At 35.1% G+C, this 13,063-nt stretch overlaps 1 protein-coding gene across 2 annotated transcripts in view; it reads left to right on the top strand.

The window, feature by feature from the left end:
• SLC17A1 (solute carrier family 17 member 1) overlaps positions 1-13,063 on the top strand; it is a 54,602-nt gene that overhangs the window by 2,745 nt on the left and 38,794 nt on the right. For both annotated transcript variants that reach the window (XM_025383177.1, XM_025383176.1), the window contains exons 3-6: positions 2,669-2,841; positions 8,804-9,037; positions 9,121-9,208; positions 9,561-9,647. In XM_025383177.1, the coding sequence (XP_025238962.1) occupies positions 2,669-2,841; positions 8,804-9,037; positions 9,121-9,208; positions 9,561-9,647 (582 nt within the window). The remainder of the gene's footprint in view (positions 1-2,668; positions 2,842-8,803; positions 9,038-9,120; positions 9,209-9,560; positions 9,648-13,063) is intronic.

Below are 13,063 nucleotides of genomic sequence, written 5' to 3'. Positions count from 1 at the left end.
ACAATGTGTTCATCCTCTATTGACCATGTAAGTCTTTGATATCTAAGTATTTTAGGAGAGGGTCTCCTAGTATATACTATCACATTGCTAGGACCTTGGTATTTGATTCCTGTTGTCCCCATATCATGGAAGGCCCCAAATTCCAAGATCAAAAGTCCACAGTGAAACATCTGACTTCAATGCTCAACTTATGTTTTGAGGCCCCCATCTTCACTAAGCCGTTGGCCTGAATATTTCATCTTTCCTCTTGGATCACCCATGCTTTTAATAAAATGTTTTATTTTAAGCATATTTTTATCTAATATTCTTATCTTTTAACAATGGAAGCTCAGGCTAGTCCAGAAAACTAGCCAACTATTTGTTGGGTACTAATGCTTTTTTTCATTTAACAGTTTACCTAAAGGGTATTCCACAATTTTCGGCAGAGATTTTTCCTCAGCAGTTTTATAGCTGCAAATGACTTTGGTACGGATGGATATATTATAATTTATTTAAATGGTCACTGATTTATAAACATCTAATTTGTTTACGGTCTTTTACTAGTTCAAATGATTCTATAAGAATGTTGCAAAATGATATAAAATTCAATTCGATAGGATGATATAAAATATTTATACATCTAATAAAATAGCTTCCAACATATAAAGCAAAATAGTCCTATGAAAATTATAAAGATACCAAATCCTAAATAAAATATTAACAGAACAAAACAAGTCTAAGAATTTATAAAACCATTAAAAAAGCAACCACCACACTAAGTCAGGTTTATCCTCAAAATGAAAGAGTAACTTAATGTTAGAAAACGTATACATGTCACTCCACACAAATTAATTGAAAGAGGAAAACTGTATGATTATCTCAATAGATATAAAAAATCTATTTATTTATGACGTTAATATTTATTTGTAATAAAAAACTCTTAGTTAACTATGAATGTGCAGTAGACAGAATTCCAAGATGGCCCCCAAGCTCCCTGGCCCCTGTTGTATTCTTGGGTGGAACAATGATCACAGAGGATACAGCCCAGAGCCCAGAGCCCAGCCAAGAGCCACAAGAATTATCTCCAGGCCTCATAAAAAATCCAACATGGGCCTGGCTGAACTTCAGAACCTTTATGGATCGATGACTCCTTTTCGCTTCTATTTTCCCACCTTGGAACTGGAATGTCTATAGCTTTATCCCACGCCTGTTCCACCATTACGTGGTAAAAGTGTTGGGGCATATAACTCGTCTCTTTAGTTTCACAAGCCCACAGAGAGAAATTGTGCCCAAGGAGGGATTAATCATAGGCGCCTTTTCCACACCTGATTTAGATGATGAGAATTTGGACTGTGCTATGAGATTTTGATGAGGTTTTGAACTTGAGCTAATAATGTAATAAAACGAAGACTTTGGGAAGCTTGAAACGGGTGAATATGTTTTGCATGTGAAATGAACATGAGTCTTTAAGAGCCAGATGGTGGACTGCAGTAGGCAGAATTCTACGTTTACTTTCAAGATTCCCAGCCCCTGGTGTATACACACTTTCTCCCAGTTATTTAAGCAAACATTAAGCTAGGTGCTGCTTCAAGGGGTTTTGCAGATGTCATTATGGTCCCAAATCAGTTAATCTTAAATAGGAAAATTATGCAGTTAGGAGAGATCTAATCACATGAGCCCTTTAAATCTGGTTGTACGGGTCAAAGACAGAGTAGTTAGATTCAAAGAACGAGAGAGATTCAACATAAAGTAGATTCCCATTGCTGATTTTGGAGATGGAGGGGGCCATACTGATTAATTTTGCTGTTTCTGAACTTCGTAAAACTAGATTCCTATAATATATACTGTCTGGTGTCTAGCTTCTTTAACTGAACGTGTTTTTGTTGAAATTCATCCAGATTTATCCAAATTGTTGTGTATAAGTAGTTCCTTCCTTTTATTTCTGAGTAATATGCATTGTATTAAAATATCATGATATGTCCATTCTTTCCAAACATTCTGCTATTTTGAATAAAGCTGCTATAAACATTTCTGTACATGTTGTTTTGTAGACATATGCCTATATTTCTCTTGAAAAAAAATGCCATTTGTTGAAAAAGACTTTACTTTCCTCCAATGAATTGCATTAGTACATTTATTTTTTAAAAGTTAACCATATATACGTATCTGTTTCCAGACTCCCTACTTTCTTCCATCAATGAACTTGTTTGGCTGTATACCAACTGATTACTCTAGCTTATATCAATAAGTAATTACATTTTTTTAAATGCCATTTTTCTCCACATTGGGCATATATGAGTCTTTCAACCAGTGTATTTTTAAAATGTTGGAAAAGGAATAGTTTTCTTGACAGAAAATGTCTTTGTTGTTATGAAGGGGACTTATATCCAAGAGTAACACAGGCTGTTTATAAAAGGTCTTTTAAAAAATAGATATGAGCCAAAGAACTTTAAAGATTGGCTTAATTTTCTTGGAATTTCTAGTTGGCGTTATAATTTTAAGGAGAATATGGTACTATTATATCAGTCTCACATCTTCCTATTATATAATACTTATCAAAGGTCATTAAGTACAATAAAATTTTAAATTAATATCTAGGGGTCCAAATTTCTGAATGTCCCTCCTATACTTAAAGTATGCTTTTATCTCAGCTGTGTCAACAATTGAGACTTTCTGTTTTACTTTGTAGTTCCAGGTTTCTGTTCCTTTCGCTATGGACTGTCTTTCCTTGTGCACTGTTGTAATGTTATAACAACAGCACAGCGCGCATGCCTGAACCTCACAATGGTAGTCATGGTGAATAGCACAGATCCACATGGTTTGCCCAACACCTCCACAAAGAAGCTCCTGGATAATATAAAGGTATATCAATAATTTTCTCCACAGTCAAATGTTTAAAAGCCTGTCTTGCTAACTAATTTGTGTAGAGATGGAATTGTATTGATATGATAATATAACTGAAAAAGAAGCTCAAGTCTTCATCTACCTTGCCAGGAGTGACCTAAATAAAATGCTCCATGATTAAAGTATGCCTCAATACTTCTGAAGGGCTCGTTGTGTAAATCCTTCTATGTGAGGGAGAATAAAACCCTAGAGTTAGAGTTTCTTTACAATCTAGAAATTTGGACAAGAGAAAAAAAAGGAAAGCATTTTAAACCAGAAGTGGAAAGTGAAGACACATTACATTTTTTAAGTTTTTGACTTGCAGGATGTTTAAATGTTTCATTAATTTCATTTCTGGAAGATAATCAGTTGTTATCTGCCAGAAGATGTAGATGCAGGAAAAAATAAAAACAAGATAGGTAATGTCAGCAAAAAGATGGAAACTATAAAAAGAGTTAAGAAAGAAAAACTAGAAATCAAGGAAACTATATCAAAGAATGCTTTTGAGGGGCTCGTCAGTAGACTCCACACCACTGAGGACAGAATTAGTGAACATGAACATAGATCAACAGAAACTTCTGAAGTTGAAATGCAAAGAGAAAGAGAATGAAAAAAAAATTAGCAGGTCATTCCCAAATTGTAGACAGTATCAAATGGTGTAACATGTACATGACCAGAATGCTAGAGAGAATAGGAAACAAGAAATATTTTTTTTAAAAAATGGCCGAGAACTTTCCATAATTAACGACAGACATCAAACCACAGATCCAAGAAGCTCAGAGAACACCTAACAAGATAAATAGCAAAAAGAAAAACAAAGAAAAGCCACCTAGGCATACCATATTTAAATTTCAGAAGACCAAGACAAAAAGAACATTTCAATAAAACCAGAGGAAGAAAATACCTACAGAGGAACAAGTATAAGAATTACAGCAGACTTCTCATCAGAAACCATGCAAACAAGGAGAGAAAAGTGAACTTTTCAATGTGTTGAAAGAAAGAAAACCCCTGCCAACCTAGAATTCTGTATTCAATAAAATTATTGACATTGAAAGGCTATAAAATTTCAAGCTGTAGCTGTAACTTGAAAAAGCCTTTATTGTCTTTCAATTTTTGTCCTTCAATTTTCCCTCCATATATATGAATTTACTGTCAGCAGGCTTATCACAAAAGAAATGTTAAAAGATGGTAGATTTTAATCCAACTATATTGATGATCACTTTAAATGTGAATGTTCTAAACACACCAGTTAAAAGACAGAAATTGTTAGAATTGATAACAAATAAAGATCCTCAAATATTCTAACTACAAGAAATCCTGTTAAAATATAAATACTCAGATAGGTTAGAAGTAAAGGGATGAAGAAAGATGTAAACTATGCAACCATGAGAACACAAATAAAAAGAAAACTGAAGTAGCTATATTAATTTTAGACAAAGCAGAGTTTATAGCAATGAAGATAACCAGAGATAAAGAGGGCATTACCCAATGATAAAAAGAGCGAATTCTCCAAAAACAAATGATTCTAAACATGATCCCTAACAACAAATGATCCCTAACAACAGAGCAGCAAAATATAGGAGGCAAAAACTGAGAACTGAAAGGAAGAATAGGAAAATACACACTTGGTAACTGTTTTCTATTTGTTAAATCTGTTCTTTGCTAATTTTTTTTTTGTTCACATTTTGCCTTCTCTGGGTTTAACTGAGCATTTTATATGATTGAATTTTATCTCCCCTCTTGATATATCATTTATACTTGAAAAAAAACTGTTTTAATAGCTTTCATAGGTTTTATAATATACATTTGTAACAATATAAATCTACCCCCAAATAACACTACACTATTTCACGTATCATGAAGGCATCTTGTAACAGAATACTTCCAATTCCTCTCTCCCATCTCCGTGACTACTGTTATTCATTTTATGTATCTATATGTTATAAACACTCAAAACATTCCTTCAACAAAAGTTATCTTTTAGATCAATTCAAAATAAAATATTTTCCACTTTCATTTATTCTTTTCTAATGGTCTTACTTCTTAAATGTAAATCCACATTTTTTAGCTATATCACTTTTCTTCTGCCTGAAGAATTTCTTTTAACATTTTTATGTGTTGTGCTTTTGTTGTTGCATATAAGAAATCTTCACATAACCCAAGATCAAAAAATTTTCTATGTTTTAGAAGTTTTATAATTTTTCATTTTACAGTTAAATCTGTGATTTATTTTGAATTACTTTTTGTATATGTTGCATTAAAGATTTTTTTTTTTACATATGGATATACAATTTTTTTCCAGCCCAATTTGTTGAGAAATCTTTTCTTTCTCCATTGAATTACCTCTGAATGTTCATTGAAAATTAGTAGTTGGAGGTGTAACACTACTTACTGGAATTTTAAGACTTATACAGTTATAGTAATAAAGACAGCATAGAATTAGTGTAAAGACAGAAAATAAATCAATGAAATATAACAGAGAGACTGACACACATATGAACAACTGATTTTTTAAGATATGCAAAAGAACAAACATAAAACTGGACTTCATCAGAATTTAAAATACTGTTAAGATAATTATAAAACAAGCCAATGACAGGGGCACATGTTTGCAAATCATATCTTATAAAGAACTTCTATCAACACCCAATTAAAAAACACAACCCAATACAAAAAATGGGAAAAAGATGTGAACAGCTATCTCACCAATGGGGATACACAGAGGAAAAATACTCACATGAAAAGATGCTCTATATCATTTGACATTGGAGACAAACATCAACTACAAAGATAAATTACTGTACACTGATTCAAATGGTTAAAATTGTAATGATTGCAAATACAAAATGTGTGCAACAATGTGGAGGAACTAGAATTCTCCTACAGTCCTGGTGGGAATGAAATGTGGTGCAACCACTTTGGAATACATTTTGTCATTTCATAAAAAAATTAAGCATACACCTACCATATGAGACAGCCATTCCACTGTTAGTTATTTACTGAAGAGAAATAAAAACATATGTCCAATCAGAGACTTATACATAAATGTTCTATAAACATTTTTGTCTAGCTTTATTTCAATAGCCAAAAAACTGGAAATAACCTAAATGTCCATTAGTAGGTGAATGAATGAACAAACTATGGCACATCCATAAAATATAGTACTACTTAGCAGTATAAATAGAATGAACTACTGACACAAAGAACAACATAGATAAAACTTAAGATAATTATGCCAAGTGAAATTAGCTAGACAATAAAAAAGAGTACATACGACAGGACTCCCTTAATATAAAACTTCTAGGTGGTGATAGCTTCACAAGTATATATATAGATACAGTTTATTATGTCAATTATCTATTTTATATAAAATCTATTTTATATAAAGTCTATTTTATATAAAAGTGTTTTGAGTTGTATTCTTAAATTTTTATGGTATTCCAATGCTTTGGTTTAAATACTGAGAACCTCATATTCTAGAGAAATGGCTACTCATGGGAGTTGTATTTTAGAGCCTTCACTATGACTTTAAAAGAGGAGGGAGCTCTTGAGCTATGGAGCTTGAAAGATTTCTCTAGCACATGCATCAGCCTGCCACCCCATGAAACCTTTTGCCATCCCATGAAATCTCCTGTCACAATTCAGTTTACTGCTACATAAGGTACTACATTTAAAAATGAAGAAATAGAATAAATAATTATTCTAAATAGAAAAACACACCAGAAAATTATTCCACAAAGTAGATCTAAATTGTAGTCTAACATTACAAAATAACCTAAAAATTAGTAAAGCAATTATAGCTATGGAAGATACTGCACCATAGTGCAGTATCTACAAGAACTCAAAGTAGACATGGCCAGACCACAAGAGGCTATGCTTGAAGAGCAGATGAATGAAAAAAGGAAACTGACAGGAAAGGATTATGAAAAAGTCAGAAAGAACATTTTAGAAAAAAAGATGAAATAACAAGAAAAACAAGGAAGAACAGACACACACAGATATTTTACCACAGTAAGAAACACTGATTATAGAAAAGAAGATGAAAAAGAAGGTAGATGAGGAATATTCTGTAGTCAGTCTTCCCTCTTCCATCAAAGTCAAGGAGAATGTGTCATTATTCTTTTTAAAGTGTACTAACCTGACAGAAATTCTACCATAACTTTAAAGTATATATTCTTTTATTACTAATAGTATTACACATTTGTATATTTCTGTGACCTATGGTTATTGATCATTTCCATTTTGTTCTCTTATAAATTATCTAGTGATACCCTTGATACATTTTCCTTACTTAGGTATTATATATCTCTTATTCATTTATATGACCCATACAAATGTGTATATATATTTATTTCTAAGATTTACATAGAGTCATTTATACGTTTATATGTGGAGTACTTTGTTCAATGGCAACTAGTTAATGCATTGAATAGAAAAATATAAACTGAGGATTTATCTTTCTGGTGTGGGTAGTTTCAGTCTGAGCTCAAGGGATTTAAACCAATTCTGGTGAACTTTTTTTATTTTCTACATTCTGCTGTGGAGAGTGATGGCTTTAAGCCATAAGAAAAACTATCCAAGATTTTGAGTGATCTGTTCACATGCACAGGGAGAGTTGAACAAATGCCTGCTGGCCCACCTGATATGGGTAAGGGTGAGTATTGACTTCCTTGGTGCTTCCTGTGATTAAAAACAAGAAAAACAAAACAAAACCTGAGTGAGCATTCTGCTTCATCTTCTGTATAGCCTTCTTCCCCTCAGTGGAAAAGATCTGAAACTTCGCTGGCACCCAGGCTACTATACAGATGTGACTCACTCGTTATTATTTGGTATTCTCAGAGAGTCACTCCTACCAGATTTCTCCATGGAAGTCCTTTTCCATCCAAGAGAAATATACACTCTAGAGACCACAGCTATAGGGTGACAGGGACTTGAAAAGGAGAGAAAAAAAGAGGAATGGAGGGATAAGATAATAGTGATGACAACAAACATATGGATTCCTACCTATTTTATTTAATATTGAACCAAAAATAACACCCAGCACATTCACCGTTTATTCAGGAAACTCTTTGTTGCTTAATATGTTCCTCCTAATTATGCAACTAACAGAGAAAGTTTAGAAAATGCCACTATCTTAGACACTTCCAAATAAACTTTATCCTGTCCTCCCCTACTACCATTAAGATTTCTTCCTCTTCAGTGGGTCCAAAACATGTGCAACCTCCTTCTTCATAGTCTCAACAATAAATTGAATATTAAGATTTTCTTTTATCATTCTTTAATAATGTAAAAAGAAACTATAGAAGGACCTCTAACCTAGGAATGGACCAACAAATGCATTCTGGAAAAAATATGCCACATCAGAACCAAGTGAAAGAAGAGAAATGGCCTTTTTGTTTTCACTGTTCCATGCAGTTGTTTTTATAGCTCAGATAGAACTCTTCATGGTTTTATCTTCTCTCTATCACAACTTTTCTCTCTGGGAGCAATATGTATGTGGGGAAAAGTGGTTTTGTGAATGAGCTTAAATTAATGGAGGAGTTAGAGAAAGTGAACAGGCAAGAGGAAATTCACAACTGCAGTATACTATGAAGTACAAGAAATTAACTATTTAAATGTATGTATGCTGTGCAGGAGGAGTTTACATGCAGTTTAGCAACGTTCAAGAAACAAGCATTAAATGTCTATGCTGTGAGAGGTACTGGAGGGAGGTACAGATGGTGTCCTTGACTGTGAGGACTTTACTCCAACAATAAAATGTAAATATGTACAGAAAATGGTGTGATTAAAGAATAAAGAAGGTCATGTGATAAAGAATACTAATAAAAAGGGAGCTACTTTACATGAGGTGAGCCAGAAGAACAGTTTCCCTGAATCCCTAAATGTCACAGTAAATTTCTGATATGCAGAGTGATTCGATGTGTCCCCGCTTGTCTTTTAGAACCCTGTGTATAACTGGAGCCCAGATATCCAGGGAATCATCTTGAGTTCCACCTTCTATGGTTTCGTCATCATCCAAGTTCCTGTTGGATACTTCTCTGGAATATACTCTACAAAGAAAATGATTGGCTTTGCATTATGCCTCAGCTCTGTGTTAAGCCTACTCATCCCACCAGCAGCTGGAATTGGAGTAGCTTGGGTTATTGTATGTCGAGCAGTACAGGGAGCAGCCCAGGTATTAAAATAATGCTAAAACCAAACAGAGTTTAAATTCACAGGAAGTATTAGAGATTAAATGTCAAAACTTTCTCATTTCAGGGGATAGTTGGAACAGCCCAGTTTGAAATATATGTCAAATGGGCTCCTCCCTTGGAACGAGGCCGACTTACTTCTATGAGTACATCAGGTAAAGAGTTAGAGACTAGAACGTTTGAATCCTATTTTCACCTCATTGTATTATGTTCTTCCCTAGAGCCATAAAAAACATGTGTTTTGAATGGTCAAGGGCTTTGGAAATCATCTATTTCAGCATTCTTGCTGTGAAGATGAGAGAATTGTATAGAATGGAGAAGAGGCATCCTTATCTCAACAGAGAAAAAGAGAGAAAAGAAAATATTTTTATTATTTTCTTCTGATATTTGTGTTATGATACACAAATTTGTTTCACAGGAAATTGTTCATTGCTACAGCGAGACTACATTATCTGTACTTTCAGATGCCTGCATTAATTAGGGATGTTCTTTGTACCTACTGATTAGGGTTTTTGCTGGGACCCTTTATTGTCCTACTTGTGACTGGAGTTATCTGTGAATCTCTGGGCTGGCCCATGGTCTTCTATATTTTTGGTGAGTCTCCTTCTGTAAAATCCTAGTTATTATTCAGAATCTAAGAAAAATTTAAACATTAAAACCCAATATAAAGTAATAATTCATATAAAGTTAAAATTAAAAATCATGAACTCCACTGAGTGAAAGAGAGAAGTCAACATTCATTAAGTTCCTACCACAAGCAAGGTATTATGATGCTTAAAACTATACATGTATTTTTGTCCATAACTTTTGTAATTCTATAATGTAGGTGCTATAGATGCATATGCTTTTATATGAAACTCTCCAGGAAAAGGATGATCAGAATAAATAAGTTTACAGATTTCAGAAATATATTACTTTTTATACTTAACATTCAAAGCATGATCAAACACATTAATTTCTACAGTAAAAAACGAAATCTGTGCAAACTAGAACACACAAAAACTATAAAGAAATAAGGTTTACAAATAAGTGATAAAATCACTTTTGGCTCTCTGATCTTGATTTCAGGTTTGTGAATAAGAAAATGTGGATAGGTTCTATTATGCCCATTTGATATGTGAGGAAATTTCAAAAGGCTTAGGTAACTTGATCAAAGTCATATACTTAAGGCAAAATTAGAAGAATTTATTTACAAAATGATCACTTAAAAAGGTAAGTATGAGATGTGGTGGAATCCCAGGAATAGTCCAGTTACCTGGGGCTAGTGATACAGGAGCTTGTAACATCTAGCATCCCCAGGTCCAAAGGCATCAAGCAAGGAAGTAGTTATCAGAATCCATTAGGAGAGCTCTATAGAGCAGGATGCCTCCTGATTTTTCATCAAAGGACACATAGATTGAGACAATCACAGGACAGAGGTAACCAGGGTTTGAAAAAGCACCTTGATTTCACTCAATTCTCTCCCTCTCATCTCTGCCTGGAATTTCTGTTGGCCAAATCCAGGTAGAAGCAGAGGACATGGGGGCCTACTGATGTTCATTCAAATCAGCCATCTGTAGCCAAAGCAAGGTGAAGAAGGATGAGGAGTACATCTAGGGAGACAAACAGAAGATATCCAATACATACAGTGAGCAGATGGCAGAGGCCTAATCTGAAAACACAACTTCTATCCTCAAAATTCCATTGCTGTTAATGACTGTGTAAGTCTTCAGTAGTAGACAATGGTCAGTATAGTGATGGAACATCAGCCCCTTATCAGGAAAGGGGCTGAAAAAACTGAGAATGTCTAGCCTGAGGAAGAGAAAACTTGAGAAAACATACCTTGTAGGACTTTCATATAAATAAAATGCAGATCTGTTTTGAATTACAAAACTAACCCAAATATGCAGAAATTATAGGGAAGCGGGGGAGCAGGGGAGAGGTTTCAGCTCCATATAAGGAAAACTTTGGAATAACTAATGCTGCCCAACATTGCTGATCAAGGGTTGAATGACATCTAATATTTATGTTGTATTTCTGTGATAAGATCATGTACAGCAATGTATGCCACTTACAGTTATCATGGGTGGCTTCATGAAACTCAAACGAAGCTGTTACACAACTACACATTGTACTATGATAATAGCTTTACTGTGAAGTCCCTCACATGTTTCTACCTCATCAGTAAGAATTGAGGAAAAGAGATTAGATGACAGCTGTTTAGGAATTTAGGTGTCTGCCTCCCACAACCCTTTTACTGGAAATTACATGATGTCCACATATGTCAAATGACCTGTTCATTAGTGGCAGAGGGAAAACTAAAACCAAGATTGTTTTAAAATTCCATTTGAATATTCTTGCCAATAAAGTTGAACAAATCTGAATAGATACTGTTTTAAAGAATAAGACAATAACTGTATTTAAGCAGCTGATAATTGCTGGAGATTACCAAATAGAGTAAATTGAGTCACAGACTTACATTTGCACTTAAAATGGCCTGGCCAGTTGGGTGCAGTGGATCATGCCTGTAATCCCAGCACTTTGGGATGCTGAGGTGGGTGGATCACCTACGGTCAGGAGTTTGAGACCAGTCTGGCCAACATGGTGAAACCCCGTCTCTACTAAAAATAGAAAAAGTTAGCTGGGTGTGGTGGCGGCCGCCTGTAATATCATCTACAGGGGAGGCTGAGGCAGGAGAATCACTTGAATCCAGGAGGCGGAGGTTGCAGTGAGCCGAGATCATGCCATTGCACTCCAGCCTGGGCAACAAGAGTGAAACTCTTGTCTCAAAAAAAAAAAAACAAAAAAAAACAAAAACAAAAAAAATTGCCTGTCTATCCTGCTATATTTGTCTCCTAAAGACTATTTCAAACTTCTTAACTCTTCTCAAATCTCTAAAATGATTCCCTTTCCCTGTCTTCTATCTCAAGTAACTTCCCTTTGACCATTGAAATCATTGCATAATCTGTCTGTACCCATTGCCTACATTTCCTAGCATCTCACACTCTCCTTAACTCACATCTGACTAGTGTCTGTGCCATCAGACACAGCTGTTGCCAAGATCACTTATGGCTTCTGTCACAGCTGCCCTGAGGCCAGGCCAGAGGGCCTTTGCCCTGGATTCCACACTGTGGAGAGCCCATTCTAGCCCCTCTCTAGCTAGGCTGTCTTCATAGGGCAGGTGCCAAGACAGTAGGCTCTGTAGAGCTCATGACTCTGCTTCTAATCATTATACCTGGAATGTGTTGCTTAAATAGAACTAAGGCTATTGGTTATATTGGAAAAGACCAGCAGGGTTCTTCCCAATAGCCATTGGATTGGGGAGTGACCAAGGGAGGTAGGAGGCACTATTTGCACAAGATATGAATGGTACACCACTGGGGAAGGCAAGGGTTTCCACATATATCCATTCAAAGTACCTAGGAAGGTGGGAATGGATCTGGGTAGGAATGGGTCAAGCTTCAGACTAGTCGCCAGAGATTTGTGTTCAGAATTCTAAATTTAAACATGACTCTCCAGGTCATTTTTTTCCCTTTGGCTTCTTTCAAAATTGTCTTTGATTTATTGAAGTTGAATATTATATTGTAACTGAAAATCAAGTTAGTTGCTTACCACATGTACAGTCCAATTAACAAGAGTGGGGTCTGGTACAAGAAAAGTGGATTTATTCCAAAGCTAACTTGGGGAAGGGACACACAATTTCTTGCTTTTAAATGTGCCATTTCACCTTTGGAGCTGAAGTGGCAAAAAAAAAAAAAGTGAGCATTTTCATAAGGTAGGAGAGGAAATGAGCCAGGGCAGGGGTCCCCTTGCTACCAGGCAGTTATCTACTGCACAGTTGAGGTGGCACTTTCATGGACAGAAGTAGGTTGAAAAAGTGGCCAAAAAGGGCATGTTTTCCATATGCTCTCCTGGTGGAAGAAAGTTCCAAGGCCACTCCTGGAGAGTGGAAGTTCTGAGGCCATGCCCTAGAGATGAAAGTTCCCTGGCAATTTGGTCTGCAGATTGACTGTCAGCTCTGGAAGAGAGCT

Source organism: Theropithecus gelada, chromosome 4 (assembly GCF_003255815.1).
Source record: "Theropithecus gelada isolate Dixy chromosome 4, Tgel_1.0, whole genome shotgun sequence".
Classification (NCBI taxonomy): Eukaryota; Metazoa; Chordata; class Mammalia; order Primates; family Cercopithecidae; genus Theropithecus; species Theropithecus gelada.
The sequence above is the reverse complement of the archived record's forward strand: the minus strand, read 5'-3'. Positions and strand labels throughout refer to the sequence as shown.